The following is a 27,807-nucleotide window of genomic DNA, read 5'->3' on the forward strand; positions in this document are numbered from 1 at the left end:
AACACAGTGAAACCACATTCCAGATTGAAAGTTTACCACACTGTTATTTGTGATTTGCTATAGATTGAGTTGCTCCATAGATCACATGCTTTGGAATTATTTCATTCTGTAGAACACCACAGATACCAAACATCTGGAGATTTAATGCTGAAGGTAATTATGCTGCTATCTGCAAAATCTCTGACCTGCCCTCTTTGCAAGGGTTTAATAGCTCACTTCTCTGAGAGAAGGAAGGACTCTGGAGGTGGGGGTGTGAATTGAATATCGCTCCATTTAAAGCAGTGGTGTTACAATAATGTAAAATAATGGTACGTGTGATTGGGTCCAGGCCCAGGTCTCTGCCCTTTCTCCTCTCAGATCTACTTAAAGACAAAAATAATGATCAGCAGACAGTTAATTCAAGCATATCAGTAGATGGCACAACATTGGAGAGTTTACAAGAGAGGATCGGATTATAGTTGTGGGGCTTTGTTCTTTATTTGAAATGAAGAAAATAATCTTCTAGCAGTGCCTTTCTGTCTATATCACTGCTCAGAGTGCTCTCTAGTTTTGGAACCTCACTGGTAGGGTGAGTTGAACCTGCAAGCTGTAAAGGGGTTCTCTCCTTTACAAATATGCAATGCAGGTAACACAAACGGAAGGAGAGTCAAGTCACTACAGAGGATTAGGAAAAGTTCCTTTACATAGACGGTAATTGGGGTATGGAACAGGTGACTAAAAAAATAGCCATGAAAGCCGGAATATGAAATATATTCAAGAGAGATGGGCAAATTGACACTTGCATTTGGGGTCCATTAGGCTGTCCTGAATCCACCGTTCCAGTGGAACCAGTCATGAAGTAAGGTACCAGTCAGCATGAGTTAGGGTGGCCCTTAGTGGGGAAAAGTGAGTGATGGATGAACCTCAGAAAGTATGTTGGTTTGGCACTCAGCTCAGCCAAGTGGTGGCTTTGTAGTTGCCGTTTCATCCCGCTGAGTGATCCTGTAATAGCTCCCTAGTTCTTCCCTCCATCAGTAGAGGAGTGGAATAGCGTGGATGTAATAGGTCTGGATTTTAATAAGGCATTTTGACATTGTGATATGTTAACTGAGAAATTAATTGTGATTTTAAATAGGAGGATTAAACACTGGCTAAAAGATCATAAACAGCTGATGATGATCAGTTTCAATACACCAAGTTGGTCAGTGGTGAAGAGTAGAGTGCCATTGGTTTCAGTATTGGGATGTTATTTAGCAGCTTTATTAATATCTGGAAGAAGAAGTAAACAGCACATTAATGAAATTCCCAGATTATACTACAGATTGAACCTCTTTAGTCCAGCACACTCTCATTTGGCATCCGTTATCTGGCATGATTTTAGTTAGCTGAACGACCACTTGTCATAGGTGTAGCCAAATTTCCCACAGTCCCATAAAGCTTGTTTACAGCCACCAGTCCTGGCTCTCAGTGATCTGTGCTGTTGTTTAGTAGTAATTGACCCCTAAATGTCTTCTAAGAGCCCAATAAGCAGTGGAAGTGTTGGTAATGCTGCTAGACCATATTGACGTCCTTTGGTCTGGCAAATTCTCTCGTTCATAACTGGTCAGATCCCGAGGGTGCAGGACTAGAGTGGGTCAACCTTTAATAACTAGGAGGTACAAGCAGCAGTTAAAGCAATCAAATACTATAAAGATATAAAGAGGTTTGCACCAGTGTGGAAGGGTTAGCTCAGTGGTTTGAGCATTGCCCTGTTAAACCCAGGGTTATGACCTCAAGCCTTGAAGAGGCCATTTAGCGGTCTGGGGCAAATAGTCTAATAAAAATCTTTCAGAGATAGTGCTTGGTCTTGTCAAGGGCAGGGACTGGACTTAATGACCTCCCAAGGTCCCTTCCAGCTCTATGAGATGTGTGTCTCCATATATTTGTATTTAGGTTATAAATAGGGGCAAATATGATAAAATGAGAATAATCTTGAAAAATGCAAATTAACATAACTGTCCAAAATAATCTAAAGCAGGCTTATGTAAGAGGAATAAAATTAATACAAAAATTTAGTCTGCTGGTCAGACCAAACATTCAGAGAGAGATGCTTCAGTCTTCGAAATAATGCCCCCAGAGAAATGGTATCAGTCTCTTTGGATGTTGGAAACTAGCACTGAGGTACTGAAATTATAGCTAAAGTTCAGCTAGTGTCAGTCAATAGAGCGCCACTGAAATTAATGGATCTAGGCCAGCTGACACTGGCTAAGCTTCTGGCCCCTTGTACAGTGACCACATCTGGAAAAATTTGATTAATGATACAGAGGTGGTAGACTTGGAACTTCTGTTCTCCCTGTTACATTATGCAAAAGCAAGGAGCTATTTGATTAAGTAAAAAATGGGAAATTCAAAACTGATGCAAATAAAAGAAATACTTTTCCACATAACAGGTAATTTAAACTGTGGTGCTTATTGCCACAGGAAGTTATTCAGGCCAAGGTTTAACACAGTTCAGAAAGATTGGACATGTATATTATAACAAGAATACCCAGAGCTGACATGAATGATAAAAACCAATTGTAGAAGGGGATATTAAACATCATCTTTCATGGCTTCAACCAATTATCTAATGAGTAGATATGAGGATGAAAGCTAATGGGAAGGGTAGATAACTCCATCTTTGCCTACTGTAGGGTTCTGACACCTTCCTCCTAAGCATCTGGAGCTGCTCACAGTTGGAGAGAGAATAGGGAATGAGATTGATCTCAAGTGTGGTCAGGTATGACAAGTCCTATGTTTTCATTAAATATTGAAAATCTGAGAACTCCTGGAATGGATGATCTTATATATCTCTTCCATCTCTAGTGCCTATGATTCTGTGCTTATTCTCCTGACCCTTAATAGGCTATGACCTCTTTTCCGTCACTCATGAATTACTCGTTATCCTTGATTACCCGTTGTTCCATGAATTCCATTTCCCTTTTTATGCCATTGGCATTAGCACCTTTTAACACATTCTCCCAATCTTCTCTTGAACTTTCAATGAGAAAGTTTGGTAGGCAACCACTAGCCTTAATGCTCATTTTTCACTTTGTGAGAAAGTGAATACTGCAGTACCTAGAGGAAGTTAAATCCAAACAAGTCTAGTGGAAAACTGAATTCACAGTTTTTTATTAAAGTAAAAGTTTTCTGAACGTTTTCTTGACAAACATTGTTGGTTTCAAATGCCATGCAGCGAGATGGACAGCGCTAGCAAGATGGCCTTCAGTCTACAGTCAGTGCTCTCCCATATTTTACACTGCATAGTATTCTTCCTGAAAATTTATTACAAGTTAGGCTTACAAAACAAAACACTGCATAACCAGTCATTAGTCTACAAGAAACATTTTCTTACTCGATTGTTGTTGCTGAAACTAGTTTTACCACTAGGGCATACATTGTGGATATTTTTATCTGAATTTTTCTTCTTCAATCTGCACAAAAGCTGAGTTTGCATATTGTCTAAGATGATCTTCTATCTACAAACCTGAACGTTCACATTCAATTATTGAAGTCTGATCACATTCAACTACTGAAGTCTGAGTCACAGTAGGTGGAAAGGAAAACAGGTATGGTATAATATGTGTTTGTGTGTAAAATAATGCAGTGTCTCAGCCCATGAATATGTCCATTTGTGCCAATGAATGAATTTGAGCCAGTGTAAAATAAATGCTTAATATGACAACATCCAGTATCACCTGGTAATGTGGTGTACTGTGTATCTGATGTAAAGATGAAATATATTGCCTTTTTGTTTAAAGAAAAAAAAAGAGGTGCCCATATTCAGCCAATCCCATGGCTGGGGCTGCTGAGGTACCAGTATTCAGTACCAATAAGTACTGGCACAAAAAAAGCACTGTGTGTATCTATATATAGATACGGATATAGGTAGATAAGACTCACAGGCTGCATCTACACTGTAGCGTTTCATCGACAGGAGTCACTGTTAGGAGAAATCTTCCAACAAAACTCCTGTTCACAGAATGCATCTACACCTAACAGAGGGTCATTCTGTTGACACTCTCTGTCAACAGAAGTGGCCCCGGTGACCCAGAAGACAGGCTCGCATGGATGCCAAGCCCATCCTGGAGCAACAGCCCTGAGTGTCATTAAAGCCCCCCGCCCCCCGGGCCACGTTAAAGCCCCCTGCCCATGCCACAGCTTGCATATTTCTTGGAGGGACAGCAAAGCTAGTGCAGGGTTCCCGGGCTTCATGTGAGAGAGCCTGACCTTTCCAGTGAGCTATACTGCCAGAACAGCCCCTGGGCTTGTGCTGCCCACCCACACTGCTGCTGCAGCTTCTGCTGCACCTCATCCCGGCCATCCTCCTCCTCCTACAGAGAGGCAAGCCGGACACCTCCCATGAGGAGGACGCCCTCCTCACTGCTGCATTGCTTCACTGGCGCCCGCACCCTGGGGTCACCAGGCGTGTCTGGCGATACACCACTGCTCAGACTGGTGGGACTGGCTGGTGATGGGTGAGTGGGATGACCAGCAGTGGCTCCAGAATTTCCTCATGCACGAGGACATGTTTCTGCAGCTCTGCATCTGGCTTGTCCCCACTCTCTGATGACAGGACACCCACCTGCAGCTTGCCATCCCCCTGGAGAAGAGGGTTGCCATGGCCCTCTGGAAGCTGGCCACCCCTGACAGCTACCGTTCCATAGGGAACGAGTTCAGCGTGGGAAAGTCCACTGTTGGCGCCATCCTTGGGCAGGTAAGGCACTCCCAGGCTGCAGACCCTGCCCAGGGAGGTAGGGTCCCACCCAAGGGGGACCTTGGGGAGCAGAGGTAGGAGGCTGTGGGGGGATTGGAAGGAGGAAGGCCCATCCTCAGGGGACTGTGCCATCCAACCTGCACACAGTCCTGCTACGTGGCAGATGACCTCCCTGGGAGGGTGGGTTCCTGAAGAGCTCAGGTGGGGAGGGGACAGGGAACACGCTGGGGCTAAGGGTTCATCCCCAGTCCATCACCATGCATCCCGCCTCATCATCAACTGCAAGGAGTACCACTCCATCCTGATGCAGTCCTTGGTGTATCACTGCGGACACTTCGTAGACATGTACGTTGGGTGGGCAGGCTGGGCACATGATGCAAGGGTTTTCTGCAACTCCAGCCTGTTCCAGAGGCTGGAGGTGGGCACCTTCGTCCCCCATCAGGAGCTGGCCATTGGGGGTTGGGGCATGCCTTTGCGCATGGTGGGGGATGCCGCCTACCCCTCATTCACTGGCTCATGAGGCCCTATACCAGACATCTGGACCCCACCCAGGAACTCTTTTAATTCCCATCTCAACCAGGCTCATATACTGTTGGAATGTGCCTTTGGCCATGTGAAGGCTTGCCTTCGCTGTCTATGGATTGCCTGGATGTGGAGGAGGACAGTGTACCCCAAGTTGTGGGGGCATGCTGCTGGCTCCACATTTGTGAGGGGAAAGGGGAGGCATTACTCCTGCCAGGGGGGCCACTGCCAGCCGCATAACTCTCATTTGCCAGGCCCATCAAGACGGGGTGTGGATCCAGGAGGCCCTGAGGGAGGGATTCTCCTAGGAACCCTAATAACCCCCACAGGGCACCTCCAGCACAGGTCTCAGGCTTGCTGCTCCACCCCGTCCTCACCAGGACCTCCCTTTGCCAACTCATCCCTCTGTGTACCCTCCCCAATAACAAGGGATATGGGGATTGTGAACAAATAAACCTTTACTTCTTAACAAATGAGCATGTGCAAAAAAACATCATGTGAACCCAAGCGTTTTACAAAGTGCAATGGTGCAGAATTATTTACACTGTGTTTGGGGCTTGGGACATGGGGTAGCATGTCTCAGTCTAGAGAGGTGTGGTGGGCTGCAATCCTGTGGGGGATCAGGACCCTGAGTGGCCCGGCTGCTGGATCCCCTCCAACCGTGGGTTTGGGGTCCACAATGGGGCCAGGTCGGGGCTGGGGTCACAGGGAGGTATGGTGGGGAGGGGCCATGGTGGGGTGAGGCTTGGTGATGGGGATCTGGGGAGCAAGGGGGTGGGGCTCAGTGGAGGAAGCAGAGGGGTGCCAGGGGGACAGAGGGGCTGGCTGAGGACAGGATCCATGGGGGAGGAAAGGCAGTGGGGGCAGGGGCAGGGGGACTGGGGGCAGCAGGCACAGGTGGCTGGGTCAGCTGGTCCCGCCAGATGCTGGTGACAGTGTCTAGGCAGGACATCAGCTGGTCCCAGGCCTGTGCCTTCCACTCCAGTCCTTTGCCAACCACACCTCATCAGCCCACAGCCACCACTCCAGTATGTCTGTGACCTGCCTGAGGCCTCCCAGTCCACCCTTTCCCAGTGATGGGCCCTCTGCCCACAGGCCCACACACACCACAGTGGGGCTCCACTGTGTCCCGGCACCATTCATCCTGCTGGTACACCCAGCTCCAGCTCCGGCTCTGGGTCCAGCTCCTCCCAGGGGCTGGCTGGCCCTGATGGAGAGGTGGGGCCGGCCTGGCCCTCTGATGGTCCAGCTGGAAGGCAGACAAGGAGGAGAAATAGTGATTCCTTCCCACCATGCAGCCTCCGAGGCCCTCCCACCATCCTTCGCATGGCTGCGTTCTGCCTGGCACGGGAGGGACAGACCCCTGCCAAGAAAACTGCTGTGTTCTGTTGACAGTATCTCAACAGAATGCATTTTAAGTGTAGATACTCCGTGAATTTTGTCAACAAAATCCTAGTTTTGTCGAAAAAACTCTATAGTGTAGACACAGCTACAGGGTAATTTAGAAATTGGATGAAATCTTAGAATGGAAGACAAGTAGGGGAGAAGGGACCATGAGACGTCCTCTAATTTATTTTCTGGCAGTGAGGCAGATTCGAGCGTATACAGACCATCACTGACAGATGTTTTGTCTAACCTGTTCCCAAATACCTTCAGTGGCAGATGTTCTACAACCTCCCTTGGAAGCCTGTTCCAGTGCTTAACTATTTTTATCACTGTAAAGGGTTTTTTTTTCTAATATCTAGCCTAAACAAAGTGTTTTGCACATTAACACAGTAACTCCTTGTACTATCATCTCTAGATGGAGTATTCCACAGCAACAAGTATACTTAATAGCACTTCAAGTATTATAGCACCAGAATTATATTTTATTTCTTAAGAGTCCAAAACAATAAGCTTGAAATACTGCTTTCAGGCCTGCATACCATGTCTCTTCATATGCCAACCCAAAGCATTCAAATTCATTAGTAATGACATAAACACCCTTAAGGTTTTCATTATAAACATGTTGGGTTCTTTCTATTTACCTTCGGGGTTTTGAGCCTGTGGCGGGGGGGTCACATTTTCAAGCATTTCTGCACAATCATGAGGGCTAGAAACTTTCATTTATTTTTAAAGGAAAGCAATGTTCTCATATACTAACTTTTCTGTAGGAGCTATTTTACCAAATACACCAAATATCATGAGACCTGTCCCAGAATGATGATACACCTGGCAATTTTCTGAAACATCTTGTAGAGGTCTGACTGTATTCAATTTGTGGGCGAAGGATTGAATGTAATGTAATGTAACCGTAGCCTCTCCAGGGACTAAAGATTGGGGCTTGGGGTAGGCAAATACACACAGGTATCACTGCTCAGGGAGGCTATCATATGTTAGTTCAGACTGGATTCTCCAGAGACCAACAGACAAAGAAAGAACTTGTGGATCTACAGCCTGAATTTAAACTTAGTCCAGGCCTTCTTTCTAATCCAGCAAATGCATAGACCTTTCTCCTCCATGAGTGCCCTGGGGTTGGAGGGACTTTGGCCTACTGAGGCTTCATAAGACTAATGGGTGATCTCTGTTAACCTGAGAAGCTCACATGTAGGTTCTTCTTTTCTTTCAATGTTTTCTGTCATGCTTTCACCTTAAGAATAATTGTGCTTGCTAATAAACAGTTGTGTATAACTTAACTGTACGCTATTACACTATTTATAGCCTTTGAGGAGAAAGCAAACCAGGCCTTCTGAGGCAATCGGACTTACTGAGGTACTGATAGTGTAGGCAGGGACCTGTGCAGCCTGGAAAAAGCCTGATTAGGAGGGAGACAGACTCACATCTCCATCCAAGAGAGGTGACAGCTGAAAAGCTGGGAAGTTAGTAGCGAATGCCTTGGTGGACAACAAAGGTAAGGATGTACAGGGACAGTTGCCCTGAACTGTGACAAAATTCAGAATACATGTCTAGTTTTATTTGCTATTGAACTTTGAACACCTGAAATTTTGTAGTACAGTTAAATATTTATTCTCAGTTTCAAGATTTCTTGCTTGGTGTTCTGAAACAATAGTAAGGAGAAATAAAAGTTTTTGTTTTACAAAATCAATTAAATTTTTTATCCCTTTCTGGTCATCAGCATTAAAAAATTAGTAGCTACTCTTATAATAGGGAGGATTGAGTTCTCATACCAGGTTTGTTCTTTTGGTTAATTTTTAATTTTCCATAATGTGAAATTCAGATTTAGAAAAAAATAAACCACACAATCTCAATTTAAAACATCAATAAAATAAAGACAAATTTGGAGGACTGTGATAAAGAGAAATACCCATAATAAACATCAGTGTTTCTATGAAGTCTGTGTTACAATGGATTACATCAAATTAAAATTATATACCAAAACTCACAGAACAAAATAAGTAGTAGAGAAACTAGTAGAAAAAGACCCGCCCTACCGTGTCTTGTCTAAGTGTAGATGAGAAATAATCCTGAGAAAAATATGAAAGATTTTCACATGTCACATAAGGTCATCCTCACTTTTAATGAGCACTCTAATTCTTTCCATAGATAAAGGTTTCATTGCCAAATCCAGGGAGGCATGATGGGTGGACAAAGCTGTCCTGCTGTAACAGATTGGTTTCTTTACACTGAATAGCAGACTTCTTAGAGGATGTTTCTATCAAGGCAAGGCAGAGAATTCAACAATTGTATAAGCGAGGAGAACTGGATCTTTGATTAATGGAAATCTTAGGTGCTGAGAAGCATATTTCAGAAATGTCATATCATTAGGGCAGAGTTACCAGCAGTGTTTCGTATCTGCAAGTCTAGTACCACAATTGCGAGAGCCGAAGTAAAGCTTTCCTCTCTTGAACAAATAAGGCTGCAGAGGAAAATCCTGGGTATATGTTTGAGCTGAAGGTCTCCAAATAGATAAACCCTTCGTTTCTTTGGGGTCTGAGTTTCATCAAATTTCATACTTTGGAGGAAGCACATATACATTTCTTTCATACATGAAAATGGGTGTGATATGCAAAGAGCCTCCAACTTTTTAAATATGAGTAATTTAACATGTGATGTAACAGGATGGGATAGTGGTCCCAACAGACCCTAGCCTAGGGGAAAAATGTGTTCAGTTCAATCAGCCACAGGGCTAACAAATATCCATTTGTAAAAGTACAATCATGATAAACGATTACCACAACAATACTTTTTTCAGAATATAATTATTTAATCTTTTGAAAATGATTCTGTGCAATGGGCACTGGTAGCAATAAGAAATACTTGTTTCCGTATAGCAAACTGCATAGTGATTGGTTGTCTGTGTTTAAAGGATTTGCTGTATAATAAAAATTAGTAAGTACTGCTGCTGGTGGCACTTATCGGATAAGAGAGTCATAAGATGAACAATCTGCCTGAAAGAACTGAAAGGCAAAGCAATTCTGATAGTGCAACTTCAAACCAGATGATGCTCTGATTAGAGGCACCCACAGAGATTACACGGGTATAATAAATCATTTAAGATTTTTAGCTTCCAATAATATAAAAGAATTCAGTTTTTTATTAGAAAATAAACTGTTTATCAAGAACATTTTGAAAGTGATATTTATAACTCATAAACCATCTTGGAATTGTTAGTCAAATAGATTACTTCATTGGCAGAACACTCAGAGACTTTGTTCTGAGCAAGAATTATTGAGAGGCCATGAAATACCCAATGTCTTTTCCATTGTTGTTGAGAAAAAAAACGTGCAACTTACCTACACCTATTTCTTTCTTCAAATGTTTTTCATATTACTTTAAAAAGTGGTGATGTATAGAGCTGTAACAACGTTATTAGGGATTAAATACAGCTCCCAAGACAGCTGACCAGCATACTATCAAGTGACAACATTGCATTCAGTCTATGAAACACAAGACAGAAATATAATATCTTCAGAAGAAAATTCTCATCATGGTTGTTTTCTGTGATATCGAGGCAAAACATTGCCTACTAAGCAACTTTGAAGCCGTGCATACTAACCTGTCATAGCTGTTGCATGCAACATAATTTTCAGCATTAATTTAATTAATATGAACTGCACCAAACATCATGGCTTTTCAGAAATCATCCATGTAAGCAAGTATTAATCTATAACTGCCTACAATTGGCAACAATACGAACCCTTTCATAATACACCATGAACCTGTGAGGAAAGAATTCAGAACAATAGGTAAAGCCTGTGCCTTAGTTTAGCCCTGTCTGGTAAAGACTTTGCCAAAAAGGGCAACTGTGAGCAACCCCTTGAAGGCTAGGTCACTTGGGTTTGGACTGTGATGGAATAGCTTACTTTGAAGGTGCTCTTAAAACTCTATATGCAGCCAGGAAAAGGTAAGCATATCTCTGTGCTAAAACAAGACAACTAGTTCTGCAAATGTAGGGAGAGGACAAAAGAATGAGTGGAGAACTCCTTGCATAAAAGACTGACAGGGCACTGAACAGTAGGAGGCTGTGAGCACATTCAGTTCCTACTGAAATTAAGTGGCAATTTCAGTTACAGCAGAATTTCAGAGTTACAAACACTAGAATTATAAAGTGACCAGTCAACCACATACCTCATTTTGAACTAGAAATATATAATCAGGCAGCAGCAGAGACAAAAAATAAAAAAGCCAAACCACAAAGAGTGTAGTACATTACTGTGTTAAACATACACCACTACCAAATTCATAGTAATGTTTAAAATCACTACTAAATCAATGTTCAGTTGTAAGCTTTTGGTGGAACAATCATAATGTTTTGTTCAGAGTTATGAATATTTCAAAGTTACTCATACAGAACAATTTGACTCATCTAGTAAGTGGAGCAACACAGATATCATGTGATTTAGTATGTCCGTATGTAATGTGTACACCTAGGAACAAAAAATGTAGGCTTCAGTGATGGTTTGGAGGATTCTTTTGGGAAGCAATGACTCAGAAAGGGATTTTGAGGATGGTGGTAGATAATCTGCTGACAAGGGCTTCCCATGTGATGCTGTGGCCAAAAGGACCAATGCTATGATGCATATATAGCATCTTTGAAAGTAAGGTTATTTTACCTCTGTGTTTGGCACTTTTATGACTGCTGCTGGAATACAGCATCCAGTTCTGGTGCAACAATTCAAGAAAGATGTCGGTACATGGAAGAGGGTTCGGAGAAGATCCATGAGATTGATTAAAGGGTTAGAAAACATGCTCAAGGAGCTTCATCCTTTTAGCATAACAAGGAGAAAGTAAAGGTATGGCTTCCATACATTCAGCCAGTGACTACGAGGGAAACAAATATTATATAATCAGTCTACCAGAGAAAGGTCTCGTATGATAGATCCAATGGCAGGAGGTTGAAGCTAGACAATTGAGACCAGAAATAAGATGTAAAATTTGTAACAGTGAGGTTAATGAACCATTGGAACAAGGTCATGATGAGGTCTCCATCACTTACAATGTTAGTCCATATTCCATACCTAATTACTCAGTCATGAACTGAAGTTTCTCTTTCTTTTGTTGCAAGTAAGGAAATAACCCTTTTTGTTTCTCTTATTCTCACCTTTTTATATTTGTTCACAGAACACATTGCATGATTGAAGCTTGAGAGCAGTTTGTCAGAAAATCATACTTCTTGCACTCAAAAAACATTACCCACTGAAAACTATCAAACTCCTTTTAAACCTGCCCCCAACAATCTGTGAGAGATAATGTGATTCATTTATTAACTAGATTATATATAAACAAGATATATCCCAGAAATTATTAAAATCTAGCTGCAGAAAGTTATGTATACATGCCACTATCCACAAATGCCTACTAATCATCCGCCATTGCCTCATATTATTTTGTTAATTAAAATATAGTTTACTGTACAATATTATTTTCCAGGAGATGACCCATTCCTGGCCTCCACCACTGTCAGCTATTCACACCCCTGGAAAAGTGGAACAGAGCAAGTTTCCATTTCAGAACAAGGTAAGAAACTCTCCATAGTCTAGAAACCTGTCTCCTCCCGGCTCAATGTACAGCTTCAACTGTGATCCCCAAATAACCTTGTGCTGCTAGTAGCTAGACTACTGGGGTGTGTGCAGAAGACAGAGGATACATGGGGAAGTGTAAAGCTTACAGCATGAATCTGGGAAAACCACATTACTCAAAATTGGTGAAGCAACTAGTGAATTATGTAAGTTATCCCAGACCAATACAGTTTTTAGATCACACCATCCTGTATTGTTTATATTCTAGGACTATTTTAGTCCTAATTTAGAGCTTTTAAAGGTTTCTTGGTGTTAAGGACAGTTAGTTATCTTCTGCTGGTGAAACCAAGCATGACTGATATGTCAATTTCCTGCAATATCTTTGAAAGATCATACTGAATTGAAGTCTTTTTGGGTTCATTGCACTTAATGCAAAATGTGTGTATTATTGTGGTTAAGAATGGTACGTAACTTCTGTGGGAGGGAAGTGTGATGGAAGGCCTGGATAATCAAAGGACTCTGTTGAACAACGGGCCAAACAAGAATAGACTTTAGAAACAATACATGTGAAGTGGATTTCCTGTTAAATATTCAAGAAAACCATCTTTTGAAGCTAAGCCCCAAGGAGTGGGCCTTTGTGTGTTCATAACCTGATACATCCAGCCAAGATCACAGACCCAAGCAGTAAAAAGTAAAGAGCAAGCTATTCATATTGGCTGTGATTCTGAATCTGAGACATTTATAAAGTTGTAAGCACAGGAAAAAACCCAGCTGTGGGTTTAGGAGGACAGAAAAATAATACAGCTCAAGCTTGGAATCGGGGTGACCTCTGCTAAGCTTTTTAAGGTGTATAGATTCTTTTCTTTTTTAAGTCTGTGATGCTGTCTCTTTAAGAATAAATGTGTGTAGTAACTAGTGACTGCTGGCAATTACAGCTGTGCAGAGCCTTCAGAGCAAAAGCACAGCATAAGAAGACAGCTTGACAAACAGAAGCTAATCCCGTGCTGGTGGTCATGGGACTAGCCCTGTTAGCCAGGTTGCCTTGTTCTGGTGTGGTCTCACCACCTACACTTCCTCTCTAGGACCCATATCACTGTGAGGACCACAGCATCTTCTTGAGGATACAACCCTCCAGCTGTGCCGCACTCTTCTCCCCTTTTGTCCAGCCACTTCCTTCAGTGGCTGCTGCAGCCCATTGTCTGGCCGCTTTCTCAGTCGTGGGCGGACCCGAGCCCACCCAGTACTCAGACCCCAGCCCAGGGACACTGTAGATAGCTGCCACTTGTTGCCTCCCCTCCAAATCCTCAGTTCATTTCCCTGGGCCACTTCCCTGGGCACCTTCATCAGCCTTACCTCAGAACTTCAGCCTGCTAGTCTTAGCACTAGCCAAGAGCATGCTCCAGCTTTCCTACTCACTGCTGGCATCACTGCTCTGTCCAGGGTGCTGTTGCTCCTTTCTCCTGGAAAGATCCTGACCTTCCCTCCTCAGGCTGCAGGTAGGTACTGACTCTGCTCTGCAGTCCTTCTCATATGGTCCTGATTGACTGCTTCTTCTTGCAGCCCCTCTCCTGTTGAATGCTTCCTGTACAGTCTCCCTAGGGCTCCCTTAAGGCCATACAGGCCAATGTGGGCCAAATTGTCCATCACTGTGTGCCTTTGGTGGGCCACAAGGGGGAAATACAGGTTAATTTACCTAGAACTGTGACACTGTGTCTTTAATTATCATAAACCCACTGTACAAGCCTCAGAGGGGAAGAAAGTTGTAATCATATTGTTGAGAAACTTGTAAGATTCTCTTACAGGGAAATAGGTCTCAATGGATAATAATGTTGTAATTTTTAACAACCAGGGATTAAAAGAGAAGACTCCCACTGCATATGGCAAAGAAGGCAATATTTTTGTGACAGGATGCTTTTTTATTAAATGGGGTTTATTAGAAGCTGATCAGAGGTTTGGAACATTAAAAATAAGTCCTCAGAGAGATGAAGTAGAGATTAGATGGTTAGAGGTTCATGATAAAAGTAATATTTCATTTGGCTCTGCAATTTATCATGTGTCTATCATAATTTCATGTGGAGGGTAAAGTATGTGCATAAGTTGTTGAAAAAATGTTTCCTCCTGTGTATCTATATATATTGATAAAGACATAAATTTTGCAGAATCATACGTTATATTACAGAGCTATGTGAAGACTGATGTATCATCCCCTCTGACCTAATTTACCCTCTGCCTGCTAATGCATTTCCCGGGGACTTCTTCTAACATAACAAAGAAGAGCCACCATTAAAAAAAAAAAAGTCCTGCTAGGAAATGTTGTTCTTCTCCCACCATAATGGAATTTCACCCACAGAATGTTACACCTTCCCCATGGCTAGGACTGGCAAGATTATTTTGTCCAGGACCAGTGACAGGTTTTCTGTAAATAAAAATGTCGCAGCTGTGAAGTACATTATCTCACAGCCCTTCCTGGCTAGAACTGGGAGCTTTATATAGTGCATTTGGGAACAAGAGATATCCAATGAGACCTAACGCTGACTTGATTCTTGGAAAGAGCCCAAGATACTGAGTTTAACTCATGACATTTTTATGTATATGTGAGGGGGTTGAGAGGCCCATGCTGAAGGCATTGTGGTCTTGCCAGATCCTGTCGCAGAAAAGGGCAGTGCTCTGAGCTGCCTAGAACAGCTGTTTGGGAAGCAGCCACTGAGGGTCCAGCAAGCTACTATAAGGAGAACTGTTAAATCTAGAGGAGAGCAGATGTTGTTTCAGGTTGGCTGCCAGGACTTCACCAGGACAAGGCCTTGAGGTAAGGGTGAACAGTGTGTTGGAGATGTGGGTCAGTGGCCCAGGGAATTACAGAAGCAATGCAGTTATTTAAAGGGAGATAGAATCATAGAACACTGGACATGGAAGGGACCTCAAGAGGTCATCAAGTCCAGTTGCCTGACTTCACAGCAGGACCAGGCACCATTTATATCATCCTTGTTTGAAATTTATCCAACTTATTCTTAAATATCTCCACCAACGGAGATTCTCCAACAACCCTAGGCAATTTACTCCAGTACGTAACCACCCTGAGAGCTAGGAAATTTTTCCTAACGTCCAACCTAAACCTCCCCTTGCTTCAATTTAAGACTATTACTTACTTGTCCTTGCCCTTCTTATCCATCAGGCAGCTGTTATCTACAGGGTCTCTGAGCTGGGACTCAGTGTACAGAGTAGGTCATTAGCCACTGGAGGAGAAGAGGCCTGGAGTTTGAGGCACCCCAGAGCGGGAACAAAACTCTAGCAGCCCAGCTCGAAAATTTGTCCAAAAAAGCCCTAAAAGGGTGAAGACATTGCCTCCAGAAAAGGCACTCCGGGGCACCACTCTATTCAGGAGTAGAGACAGACTTAAAGACAGTCGAGAAGGATGCCATACCTTACTGCCAGGGAAAAATATGAGATTGGGGATGCCAGAATTGTGAAGCAATCCAACCAAACTTAGACTCCTATGGGATTCACCCTAGAAGTGAGGTCATATAGCATGTCCTGGTTGGCTGGTAATAACCAGATGTCTTTTGTTTATGGTCCAGCATGCTCAGTCATATAGGGCCTTTGCTCACGGTTTTCTTCTTTTTCCTGTGAGTTAGCATGTTCTTTCTTCTTTTGATCTGTACAGATATATTACTGTTTCATGTGCTATGCAGGCTTCATATGGTTGAGTTTACAGGTGATCATTTTATTTACTTGTGTCGAGTGGCTCTTGAGAAGGATAAATTTGTGTTATTTTCCTTCCATCAGTTTTGGGAACCTTCACTGTATGTTTTATCATGTGACAAAAGAGAAATCCCAACGAATCATTGTTTCACAGTGAAAATTAAATCAAAATAAACATTTGTAAATATATTTTAATATAGTCTGGATCAGCTTTTCATTTTCCTAACAAACATTTTTTCATCTATTCTATGAAAAGAAGGGTAATTTTCCTTATTTGTGCTATAGGGCAGAGAGATACTGAGTTTAACTCATGACATATTTATATACATGTGAAGGTGTTCAGAGGCCCCTGCTGGAGGCCTCATGGTCTTGCCAGACCCTACCCCAGAAAAGGGCTGTGCTCTAGCTAGCTAGCTAGCTAAATCCTTCCTGTCGTGCTTTCCTGTAAGAAGACAGACAACATGGCACTAAATAGCCTGGTAAATAGTAATTAAATATCATTTGTTGTTGTACAGATATATAAATATCAATATTTATAATATGAAATTATTTTTACTGTTTTCATTAAAAAGCTTTGTGCTCTCAATTTTAGTACCAATATTTGGTGAGGCAGCATAACCTTTTATAAGAACAATCCAAATCAATGGATGGGGAAAATACAACCCGCATACCATTGCACAGATAGAAGACATTTAAACCACCAGGACCTTTATCACATCATCATCCAAGATAAGATTCCCTATTGGAGAAGCAATTTTGTGGCTCTTTTTAGTCTAATGTTGTTTATTACAGCTCAGGGCCTCAGAATGTCATGGTCTAGCCCTGCTTATGGAAAGGAGCTTCTCATGTGTATGTACTTTTTTGTGTGAAGAGACGGAGGATTGCATGACTCTTTTCCTTCAGTTTCACAATTGTTTCATACATCTCAAAAAGCAGATCCATTTCCGTGTAGCTGTGTATGATTGTATGAGGTCACCAGTCATGGTGGTGTCTGGGCACCACTCCTCTTTCAGAAAACTGGTCCTTCTTCACAAGTGTGTTACGTGCTTAAATATTGGGGTCAACTCATCTTTATGATGGTCAGCTAGTTACTCTTCTATTCTTACAGATTTTTAAAAAGCAAGAGTGGGTGAAGTGGATTAAATGTTTGACTGTATGCTAGAGCAGAATTTGAATTCAAGGGTATCTGTCATCACATCACTGCAGCAAACTGCTCCTGCTGTTTTTAGATTATACTCAAAAATACAAAAGGAGGCACGGTTTTGTATCTCTTCGTCAGAAGTGGTTGTGCTTGGGACAGTTCCCCGTAAGTAAAGAGTGTAAATCATAAAAAAGTGTTGCCACTTAAAAAAGTGTTGAGAGGTAGCATGGATTGTAGCTTATGTGTGTGGATCTATAAATCTCTTAGGACAGGATAAAAATTGAGTATCTGCTCAGCCTGTTTCAGGTGAAAGGAGGGATTTAATTACACAGACATATGCATAAATAATTAATAGTTCCCTTCTCTTTTGGTCATCTGGGGAGTTGGCCAGCATCTTGAAACTGACATGGGACAGAGCTGCCTGTATGTGGCAGGTTAACTTCTGGGTCTCTAGCCTGCCTTAAAGGGACACCACTCTCTCTTTGACAAGCCAGACAAAAAGTCCCCACCACTCATTGTAAAGAGCGGTCATTTCTGATGTGTGAGATGGCAGTAAATAACAGATGTGTATGACAGATCTGCAAATTCCAAATCAAAGCCAGGTGGTCTGGAGATGCCTGCCCCCACAGGCAGCTTGCACAGCTAGAGTGGCTTTAAGATCTGACCCTTAAAGATTCCGATTGCCACCAGTTCAGTGACTATGGCTTACTTGCAAGTTGATGCTGAGAAGGCTGTGGGATTAAGCCCTTATGTGTCTAACCAGGCTGTCATTCAACTCAATGGAAAAACACTCCCAGTGATTTTAGTGAGGCAAAATTACCTCCTTAGTGGAATTAAAACTGCCATCCAAAAATCCAGAAGTACGGTAGATAGGGAGAAGGGAAGGGAAGATTCCCTGGGAGCAAGGGTTGAGGAAAGAGCTGGGATTATCTGGGTTATCTTAAGTGTGAAGTACTGTATTTTTCATTCTGTTTCGGTAACCTGAACTTTAACTGTCCAGGCTTCTTTGTGTTATTTTTTTACCCCCGTCTGAGAAGAAGTATAAGGTTCTCAATGTTTTTTCCTTAAATAATTAATAAAGGTTTACCAACATAACTGCATCATAAAGACATTTTTAGCCTGGAAATAAAAAAGAAAAAAAGGTCTCTTGCCTTGAGTCCATCTCTTGACTCAGTACTTCCATTAGGACCATGGTTTTAGCTCAGAATCTAACTTCTGCCTTGAAAATAACATGTGTATTGGTATGTGTGCCTCTTATCTCAAGTTGCCGTCTTTACTGTCATAATTGCAGCACACTCCAAAGCAGTATAATGTTATGTTTGTTTCATACATAATTGGAGTTATGTATAGAATGCCATCTCTGAACTAGTTCATAATCCATTTCTCTTGCAGCTCAGCCACCCAGTGATGGCTAGCCTGCCTGACAGTAAGAGATAGGTGACTTTATTATTTTAAAAAAGAAGAGTGGAAAAACTTCAAGTTATTTAAACCATTAAGATGACTAAGTGTGTGCTAAGTGTGGTGATGCAGTCTAAGATGCTCGTAATATTTTTGGAGAAGTTGCTAAACTGAAGCAAGTGTTGTGCCTTGTTTATGGTAATTGAAATTCCATCTTTAACTATTGGGAGAGGCACCTAAAGAACAAGAATCCGTAAATAATACACAGTAATAAATCAACAGTACCAATATGATGTTAGTACTTATTGTACTTTACACTCTTTTCCATATATCAAGTCTAAAAACACCCCATAATTGCAGTGAATTGTTTAAAACAAATCCAGTTTGAACAAACCTACATGGAAGATTTAATGCAAGGCAGACTATCAGTGTTTTTCAGAAATGTTCTAAACATTTCACTGGAAATGTTTTAGGTGCTTTTGTGAAGTTCAGTTACAAAATCACTTCTGATAAACATGTATCTGCTGAGCCACTGAAGGCAAGCTTGAGTTGACAGAGATGTTCGCCAAGGCTATATTTGGAAACTAGGTGCTGATTTCGTTTGTTTTTTATTTTACCCTAATATTTCAGTATGTCGAGTAGCTAGAAAAAAAACTAGGCTCAGGAGAAGGGTCTAAAATTCCATTCTCCAATGCTGTGGGTATCAATTTCCTGATCCATTATGGAAGTGACTCTTGGGATCCTTGAGGTGAGGAGAAAAGATTAGCTGTGCTGCTCCCAGAACAATCTGATGGCCTATGAAACGATATTGGAAAGAACTTCAGAAATAATCATTTGTCTGCCTGTCTGTCTTCTCACCTAGTCTGGTAGAAAGTAATAGCCCCTGGAGTGCTGGTGGAGTAATAAGTGAATAATAAGCTGGAGATTGATAGTGAAGATAGAAAAAATATATACTATTAAGGGGCCAGAGTTGAGAGATAAATATAAAAAGCCTAGCGTAAATGCATTTTCAAGGGAATATTTGATTTTCTTCTTGTAGCTGGAAATGATGTTCTTTGATTAGACTGATTAACAAAGGTCTTTAATAGTGTTGAGTTAACTTACATTCAATCTATTATTGCATTTAAAAATTGCCAAAAATAATATGCGGTATGCCTTTTTTTATTATTTCAGGAATCACAGCAGATATCTACGGGACACAGCAATCCAAGTAAGAATTACCTCATTTTACAGCTGGATTTGGTGAAGACTCTATCTGTGAATGTGAGAAGCAAGTGAACAATAGGTTAGATGAGGAAAAAATAATAGAAACATGAATCCTATTGATACAGTACAGCATGTCAGTTGGCAGGCTACTGTTTTGTCCAAGTGCAAAACCTTGGGAGTGACCATCACTAATGACTGTGTAGGCTGTACATACACTACAAAATAACTGTGAAGTTATGCAGAGCATCTACACACACTTAACTTCAAAGTTCAACTTTGAAGGAAGCCACTACTCCATTCCCAGGAACGGAGCAGTGACTTCAAAGTTAGCCTCTCTTACTTCAAAGTTAACTTTGAAGTAAGAAAAAGTGTGTGTAGATGCTCTGAATGCTACTTCAAAGTACCAGCTTACTTGGAAGTTATTTTGAAGTGTAGACGCAGCCATACTGTGGAAGGAGAAGGACCCATCCCTCAGTTCCTTTGACAATGCAAAAAACAATTCACTGCATTATGCATAGTTCTACTGAATGTGAGAGAGATTTTAAAGGCAGAAACAGTTGATCTTCTAAAATGACAGGAAGCGGGTGAAAATTCTGCATACAAAAACAAATGTGCACACAATACCAACCTCCAAACTGCCTAAAATTTCGGAGAGCTTGGGTTGTTATAAATTGACTAATTAATGTATAAGCCCTGACACTATCAATATATGTGGTGCTATATAATTAGAGTGACCACATGTCCCTTTTTGGCCAGAACAATCCCCATTTTTAAGCCTCATTGTGGACATGCTGCCTTTTAAAGATAGATACATAGATTAGTTTGTTTATTTTGCAAAATTGGGCTGTTGTCCCATTTGCTTTTGCTGACTTGAGCTATTGGCAAGAGCAAATGCAACAAATGCCAACTTTATTTTTATAAATGTGGGGTGTGGTGCAGAGGAATGTGAGGGACGGGATGCCAGCCCATCATGGGGGAGGTGGGAAAGACGGCATTCCAGTGCTGTATGTGTGGGCAGAGGGAGGGAGGGAGAGCAGACAGGGTTCCGGCAATAGCCTTGCAGCAGGTGGGGGACATGTAGGATTCCGGCAATAGCTTCATGAGGGGAGCAGGCAGGGCGCCAGTACCAGCAGCAGTCTGCAAGGTAGGGAGTCCTTAAGCAAGTGGCTGGGAGCGTCCCATTTTGTCTTTGTGAAATAGGGTCACCCGATGTATGAAATGCATGTAGTGTTCCAAACAAATAACAATGTTGCCTCAAAGAGCATTTAGCTTTGGGCTTCCTTTGGTGTTTAATTTTGGCAAGGATGGTGAGTTCAGAGCTTGCTTTGCTCATGTTCTTTCCTGTGCAAATACTGAAATGCACAGGCCATGTGACAAAACAGTAGTACTTTAATTACATTTAGTTACTGGTAAAACACTTAGCGGCTATGTTGAAACAAAAGAGTGAATTGTTCTGTGAAACAAAGTATTAATCCTCTCTTCTGACACCACTGACTGATACTAATGTTCTAGCAGCGCATATTAAACATACATGACCTTACCCTGCTCATGACTTCAAAGCATCCCAACCAAGGGCTCTATTTTGTTAGCTTTATGACCTGTCAGCTAGCACAGAGCACAATATGCAAATTACAAAGCTGTGTTTGAAGATGACAAATGCTCTGAGCAGTAGAAATGTCTTTGAAACTGACTGGTCACCCACTGGGTGCAGGAAGCAGATACCCGGAGGGAAAATGCTGGGAGCCTTCAGGCTATCAATAAAGCACGACACTTTGCTAAGGGAGGATCACTACAGTGGAAGAACATGTAGTGAACAAGCAGGAGGTGGTGCCATTTAATTGCCAGCATCAGTTTGCTGTTGCTGTGAGCACCAGCCCTGAGACACTTCTAAAAAGGCAAAGGAGATGGGGTTCTCTAGAAAAATAATGAATGCACTAACTAGAGGAGGAAGCTCTAAAGAACCCTAATAGATAACGCTGTGTGAAGAATTCTGAGCGTAATAAACACAAGAGCAGAGCTGGAGTGGTTTATGATGACATCAAAACACCACTATATTTACAATCGCTTTGGTCATCGTTTTCTGGTGTTTTATTTTACCTATTTCACGGTCTTTGCAAAATTTCAATAATTAAAACAAAAGTGGTGAGTAACGAGATGAGGTAAGTAACGAGGTTGGATGAAATAAACCAAATATTTGCCCGGAACCCTTATTGAAACTGAAAGCTCGTTTCTGAGGTTTTTGGAAATTCTAACAAATGGCTCTGATGTGGGAAGGGGACATGTGTCAACATGTGCCTGTTCCGCTTTACCTGATTACAAGTCTTTGGTGTTCCAGTAAGCTAATAGACTCCATTTTATTAGGCCTGCTTTGGGAGTGGTTTGAAGCTTATTGTTAAAGATATTTTGACTCCAGCTGTTAAAACCACCTCTATCACAAGTAATAGTAATTCTGCATTTCTGGAGTGTCTTCTGTACAAAGATCTCAAAACACTTTACAAACATTATAAATAAGTTTCATTACTGTGATGACTGGTGCGTGTAGCCTTCCTGCTCCATATTCCTGTTTGTTTCCCTGTGTTCAGCTCCCTGAACTCATTGTTCTAGCTCCTGTTCTTCTGATGGCATCATGTGGTCATTGGAACATTGTGCTTGGTGTATGCAGTTACTTAGGATCTGCAGCTACCTATCTGCCATTGGCACTGTTATGTTTTTCTACACACTGTGGATGACACAACTGTTTCATGGTTATGACATGTTTTGATTATGTATCTATATGTCTTGCTTCATATTCCTTGTGGGTTTTGGACTGTGTTATGAGGTGCATCAGAATGGAAAATTATGGTGACAATTCTTTCTGTTTTCCATCCCATGCTGCCTGCACATTCTTCAGCTGTCAACTGCTGATGCTTTATTCAGAATTTGTAAAACTATGTGCAATATCTGCAACTCTCTGATACTGCTAGGTTCCTCTTGATGCAGAACTGTTTGGGTTGTGATGGCATTGACATTTATTGGGGCTGTGGATTAATCTCAGCTTTAATCATGGTGTTAAACAATAGAATAGCAACTGTAATTAATTAAACATGTTGGGTGTTTTTCTGCATTGTCAAATATGTCAATTCCAATTATGCTACAGAATACAAAGTGTGTATAGTGCTCACTTCATAGTGTTGTTTTTATTACATATATTAACACTGTAAAAATGATAAAATAATACGTTTATCTCATGCAGTTACTGTAGTGCAATCTCCTTATCATGAAAGTACTACTTCTAAATGAAGATTCTTTTTGTTATTATATATCTGCACTCAAAACCAAAATAATGTAAAACTTTAGAGCCTACCGATCCCTTCATCTTACTTCTTGTTCAGCCTATCACTAAGCCAAACAAGTTTGTTTACATTTATGGGAGTCAATGCTGCCCACTTACTTGTAATATCATCTGAAAGTAAGAACAGGCATTTGCATGGCACTTTTGTAGCTGGCACTGTAAGGCATGAACATACCAGATATGCTAAATATTCACATGCCCACCATTGCATAGTACACTCATCCCTTGCTATATCAGCACAGTTGGTTCCCAACTTTCTGCTCGTAGGCGAAAACCCGTAAGAGTGACACTAAATTCCCATTAACATACATGTAAAAGTCTCTGATTCATTCCAAGTGCTTGTAAGTTGACATAAACTAGTTGAATTTAGGTACTTTTCTGAGGTGTTTGAATAGTTTGGCACCAGAAATAGGATGTAATGTATGTATGAAGTGTAACTAGGTTCCATATTAGAACCTTAAGTTACATTTTTTATTTTACTTATTAAAGCTGCGTCTACACGTGCACGCTGCTTCGAAGTAGCGGCACCAACTTCGAAATAGCGCCCGTCACGGCTACACGTGTTGGGCGCTATTTTGATGTTAACATCGACATAAGGCGGCAAGACGTCGAAGCCACTAACCCCATGAGGGGATGGGAATAGCGCCCTACTTCGACGTTCAACGTCGAAGTAGGGAGCGTGTAGTCGTTGTGCGTCCCGCAACATCGAAATTGCGGGGTCCTCCATGGCGGCCATCAGCTGAGGGGTTGAGAGACACTCTCTCCAGCCCCTGAGCTCAATGGTGGCCGCGTGGAGTGGCCCCTTAAAGCTCCCTGCCCCCTCCCTTCCTATGCAGGAAGCTGAGAGAGCGTGCAGGCAGCAGCAGTAACACGCGGCTAGCCTGCACGCTCCTCCGCAGCCACCCACACCCCCACCCAATGCGATGGCCGCCCGGCAGCCCCCCCAGCGCCCCCAGGGGACCCCCCGCAAGGGGAGCCAGGGCTCACAGCCCAGCAGCCAGGTGGGGAAGCGGCAGCGGGGCCCCTTCTGGATGGAGGCCGAGCTTCGGGACCTGCTGGGGCTCTGGAGCAAGGAGGAGGTGCTCCAGGCAATGGGGAGCAAGAGGCGGAACGCGGATGCATTCGCTTGGCTGGCCGAGGGCCTGGCTGCCCGGGGTCACCCTGCCCGCACTCTGGATCATGTACGCAGTAAAGTGAAGGAGCTGCGGCAGGGTTACGCCCGGGCCCGGGATGCGGCCGGCCGATCTGGGGCCGCCCCCGTCGCTTGCCCCTTTTACAGGGAGCTCAGGGCCATCCTGGGTCCCCGGCACACCTCCTGCCCTCCAGCCACTCTTGATACCTCAGCCGAGGAGCCCCAGCAGGCCCCGGAGGCGGAGTCCACCCCGGAGGCAAGCCCCGCACCCCGGGGGCCCCCCCAGGAGCCCACCCCCGGGGCACCGGAGCAGGAGGAGGAGGGGGACTCCTCCTCCAGTGACGCCGGCCTGCACATCATCCTCCCATCCAGGAGCTCCAGCAGGGCGTCCGCCCCCCGGGTGTCCTCCGACCGTGGGAGTGGACCATCAGGTATGTACCCCCCCGGTGCACACCCCCAGGGTTGAGGAGCAGGGGTAATAGATATGACCAGGGCCCTCCACATGCCCAGATGACCATGGCCCCAGGGACAGCAGTGGCATGTCCCTCACAGGAGTGCATCAGCCCCTCCCCCCACAGCACAACAGTGCCATGCCCCATCCCCGGGGCTGGGGGGAGCAGAACCTCTAGGGTCCCCCGGGGGGAGGGGGTGGGACATCCAGCAGCAGCAGCAGCAGCAGCATGTGATGGAGTCGGGGGAGTGCAAATGCGAGACTCAGGCTAGATATGAGCAACAAGCTGAATAGTTCCCAGTGGCTAAGGATGATCCTGGGGCTACAACTGGCAGGTTACACCTCTGCCCTGAACAAAGAGGAGGGAGGAGCCAAGCTGGCTTTGAATTGGGGGTGGCAGTTAGAGGCTAGGGGAAGGGAGAGCTGGAAGGCAGCCAGCCTGAGGAGGGGGAAAGCTACACCCCAGAGAGGCACCCGTCGGGGTCTTCTCCCCCAGGACGGGTTGGAAGGACTGTCTCTGACTGCTGTACTGTCGCTTCTGGGAGAAACTGGGCATCTGTTGCCTAATAAACCTCCTGTTGTACCTGCTGAGTGAGAGTCACTCCTGCCAGCGGACGGGGTGCAGTGCAGGGGGACCCCTGAACCCCATCACAGCAGCATCTCCCGGGGACGGGGATGGGGAACCTGCAGCAGAGGGGTGGGGGGACAAGGGCCACGGCTCGGGGCCCACACTAATGCCTGTATCCACTCTTCTTCCCACCCTCCTGTGTTCCGCAGCTGCACCATCGGAAGGACCGGAGAGCACCAGCGAGGTGTCAGTGGTCCCGGAAAGCCCTCCAGGGCCATCACTCCAGGCCAGCCCCTCGGCGAAGCAACGACCGGCCCCACGGCGGGGAAGACGGCGGACGCAGCACCACCACCCACCGGTGACGGCCCCCCCAGCTGCTGGCACTGCACCGTCGGCAGCTGGAGGTCGCCGAGCAGCGGCTGCGGGTGGAGGAATGCCGCCTCCACCTCCAGGAGCGGGCGCTGGCCTGGCACCAGGAGGCATGGGGGGCCTACATGCGGACCCTCAACCACATCGTGGACTCCCTGGCCCCCCAGGCCACGCCGGCCGCCACAGCGCTCGCCCTGCCTGCTCCACCCGCTGCTCCAGCCGCTGCGCTGGCCGCCGTTGCACCGCCACCCGCCACCGAGGGCCATTCCACCGAGGGAGACCTGGGGCCCGCTGACACTCGCCGGCCATATCACCTGGTCCGCCCAGCCCCCAGCCAGCCCCGGCCAGGGCTGCGGCCGAGGTGGGGATCCCGGCCGCCCACCCCCAGCGCTGGACTATAGGGGCGTGGGGCCTAGGATGTGGCCACCCCCTTCCCCCATTGTATATATTCACCCCAGTTTATTGTTCTTTTCTTGTAAATAGTTTGTATTTGTGACCCATTACTTTGCTGATCCTTACCCCCCCATGTAAATAGTTCTCCCCTTCCTTGTCTTCCCCTTTCATGTTATCCCGATTTTTATAATGTATATATATTTATCAGTTTGATTTCCCCTGTACATAGTTTGTCTTGTTCAGAATATTTATAATAGTAATAATAATAGTATAAGAGTTGCAGTAAAGAAAATGTTTGAGTTGACAAACAACTGTCTGCTTTTATTTTTATAAGAAAAGTGTGGGGGGGGGTGCTCTTGGGTGCTCTGTGGTGTGGGCATAGGGGCAAGGAGTGTTGTGGAGGATGGGGGGGTGCAGTGGGGGGCCTGCAGGCATTCACCCCGCAGCCTCATCGAAGTGGGCCCACAGGGCCTCCCGGACCCGGGTCCCTTCGGGGTCCACCTGGTGACTGGGGGCAGTGGGTGGCTGCACATCGGCCCTGCCGGCCTCCACAGTCCAGCCATGAAAGAAGGCCTCCCCCTTCCTCTCCACCAGGTTGTGTAGGGCGCTGCACGCACCCACAATCTGGGTGATGTTGGTGGGGCCCACATCAAGGTGGGTAAGGAGACACCTCCAGCGCCCTTTGAGGCGCCCAAATGTGCGCTCCACCACCTGGCGCGCGTGGTTCAGGCGCTGGTTGAAGCGCTCCTGGCTGGCTGACAGATGGCCCATTTACGGGTGCATGAGCCAGGGCCGGAGGGGGTATGCCGCATCTGCGATGATGCAGAGGGGCATGGTGGTGTCCCCCACAGGTACCTCCCGCTGGGGGATGTAGGTCCCCGCCTCCAGCCGGCGGCACAGGCCCGAGTTCCGGAATACCTGGACATCATGGGTGCTGCCAGGCCAGCCCACATAAATGTCCAGGAAACGGCCCCGGCTGTCCACCAAGGCCTGGAGGACCACTGAGTGGTAGCCCTTCCTGTTTATGTAGCGTCCTCCACTGTGTTCCGGGGTGCGTATGGGGATGTGGGTCCCATCCAGAGCCCCGAAGTAATTGGGGAAGCCCAGGATGGCAAAGCCCGCGATGGCGGCACCCGGGTCCCCCAGCCTCATGAGCCTGTGGAGGAGCAGGGCATTGATGGCGCGGACTATCTGCAGGGGAAGCACATGGGAGAGTACCAATGAGGGGTGTGCAGGGTGTGTGTGGCCCTCCCCTACCAGGGCCCCCCTCCCCTCCCCTCTCCTGCCAGGGCTGCCTCCCCCCCACCCCCATGGGTCCTCTTACCTCCATGAGGACAGCCCCGACGGTGGCCTTGCCAACGCCAAACTGCTGGCCCACGGATTGGTAGCTGTCTGGAGTGGCCAGCTTCCAGACAGCGATGCCGACCCGTTTCTCCACGCTTAGGGCACGCCGCATGGCGGTGTCCTGGTGCCTGAGTGCGGGGGTGAGCCACTGGCATAGCTCCAGAAATGTCTGCCGGCTCATCCGAAAATTCTGGAGCCAGCGGTTGTCATCCCACTCTCCGAGCACCAGCCGCTCCCACCAGTCGGTGCTCGTGGGGTAGCTCCACAGCCGGCGGCGTGTGCGGCAGGGGTGGGGCAGGGTGCTGCAGGGTTGGGGGTTGAGTCCTCCTCCCCTGCGGGCAGCTCCTCCTCTGTGGCAAGGATGTGCTCAGCTGCCTCCGGCATGGCATGGAGCAGGGCGAGCACTGCTCCTACAGGGGCGGCTGTGTGGACCTCTGGCTGCTGCTGCTGCTGCTGCTGGGGTTCCATGACTGCATCGCTCGAGGTGTGCATGCCTATGGCTCTGCAGACCGCGTGCTGTGCAGGCTGCGTGTGTCTGGGAGGGGCCCTTTAAGGGAGCGGCTAGCTGTTGCCCCGGAAG

At 45.1% G+C, this 27,807-nt stretch overlaps 1 protein-coding gene across 1 annotated transcript in view; it reads left to right on the forward strand.

Moving 5' to 3' along the window:
• The window catches only part of AFF3 (ALF transcription elongation factor 3), a 515,483-nt gene that overhangs the window by 288,039 nt on the left and 199,637 nt on the right, over positions 1-27,807 (forward strand). The window contains exons 6-7 of the mRNA XM_074986799.1: positions 12,107-12,193; positions 19,607-19,643. Coding sequence (XP_074842900.1) covers positions 12,107-12,193; positions 19,607-19,643 — 124 coding nt within the window. The remainder of the gene's footprint in view (positions 1-12,106; positions 12,194-19,606; positions 19,644-27,807) is intronic.

This window comes from Carettochelys insculpta, chromosome 1 (genome assembly GCF_033958435.1).
Source record: "Carettochelys insculpta isolate YL-2023 chromosome 1, ASM3395843v1, whole genome shotgun sequence".
Lineage (NCBI taxonomy): Eukaryota > Metazoa > Chordata > Testudines > Carettochelyidae > Carettochelys > Carettochelys insculpta.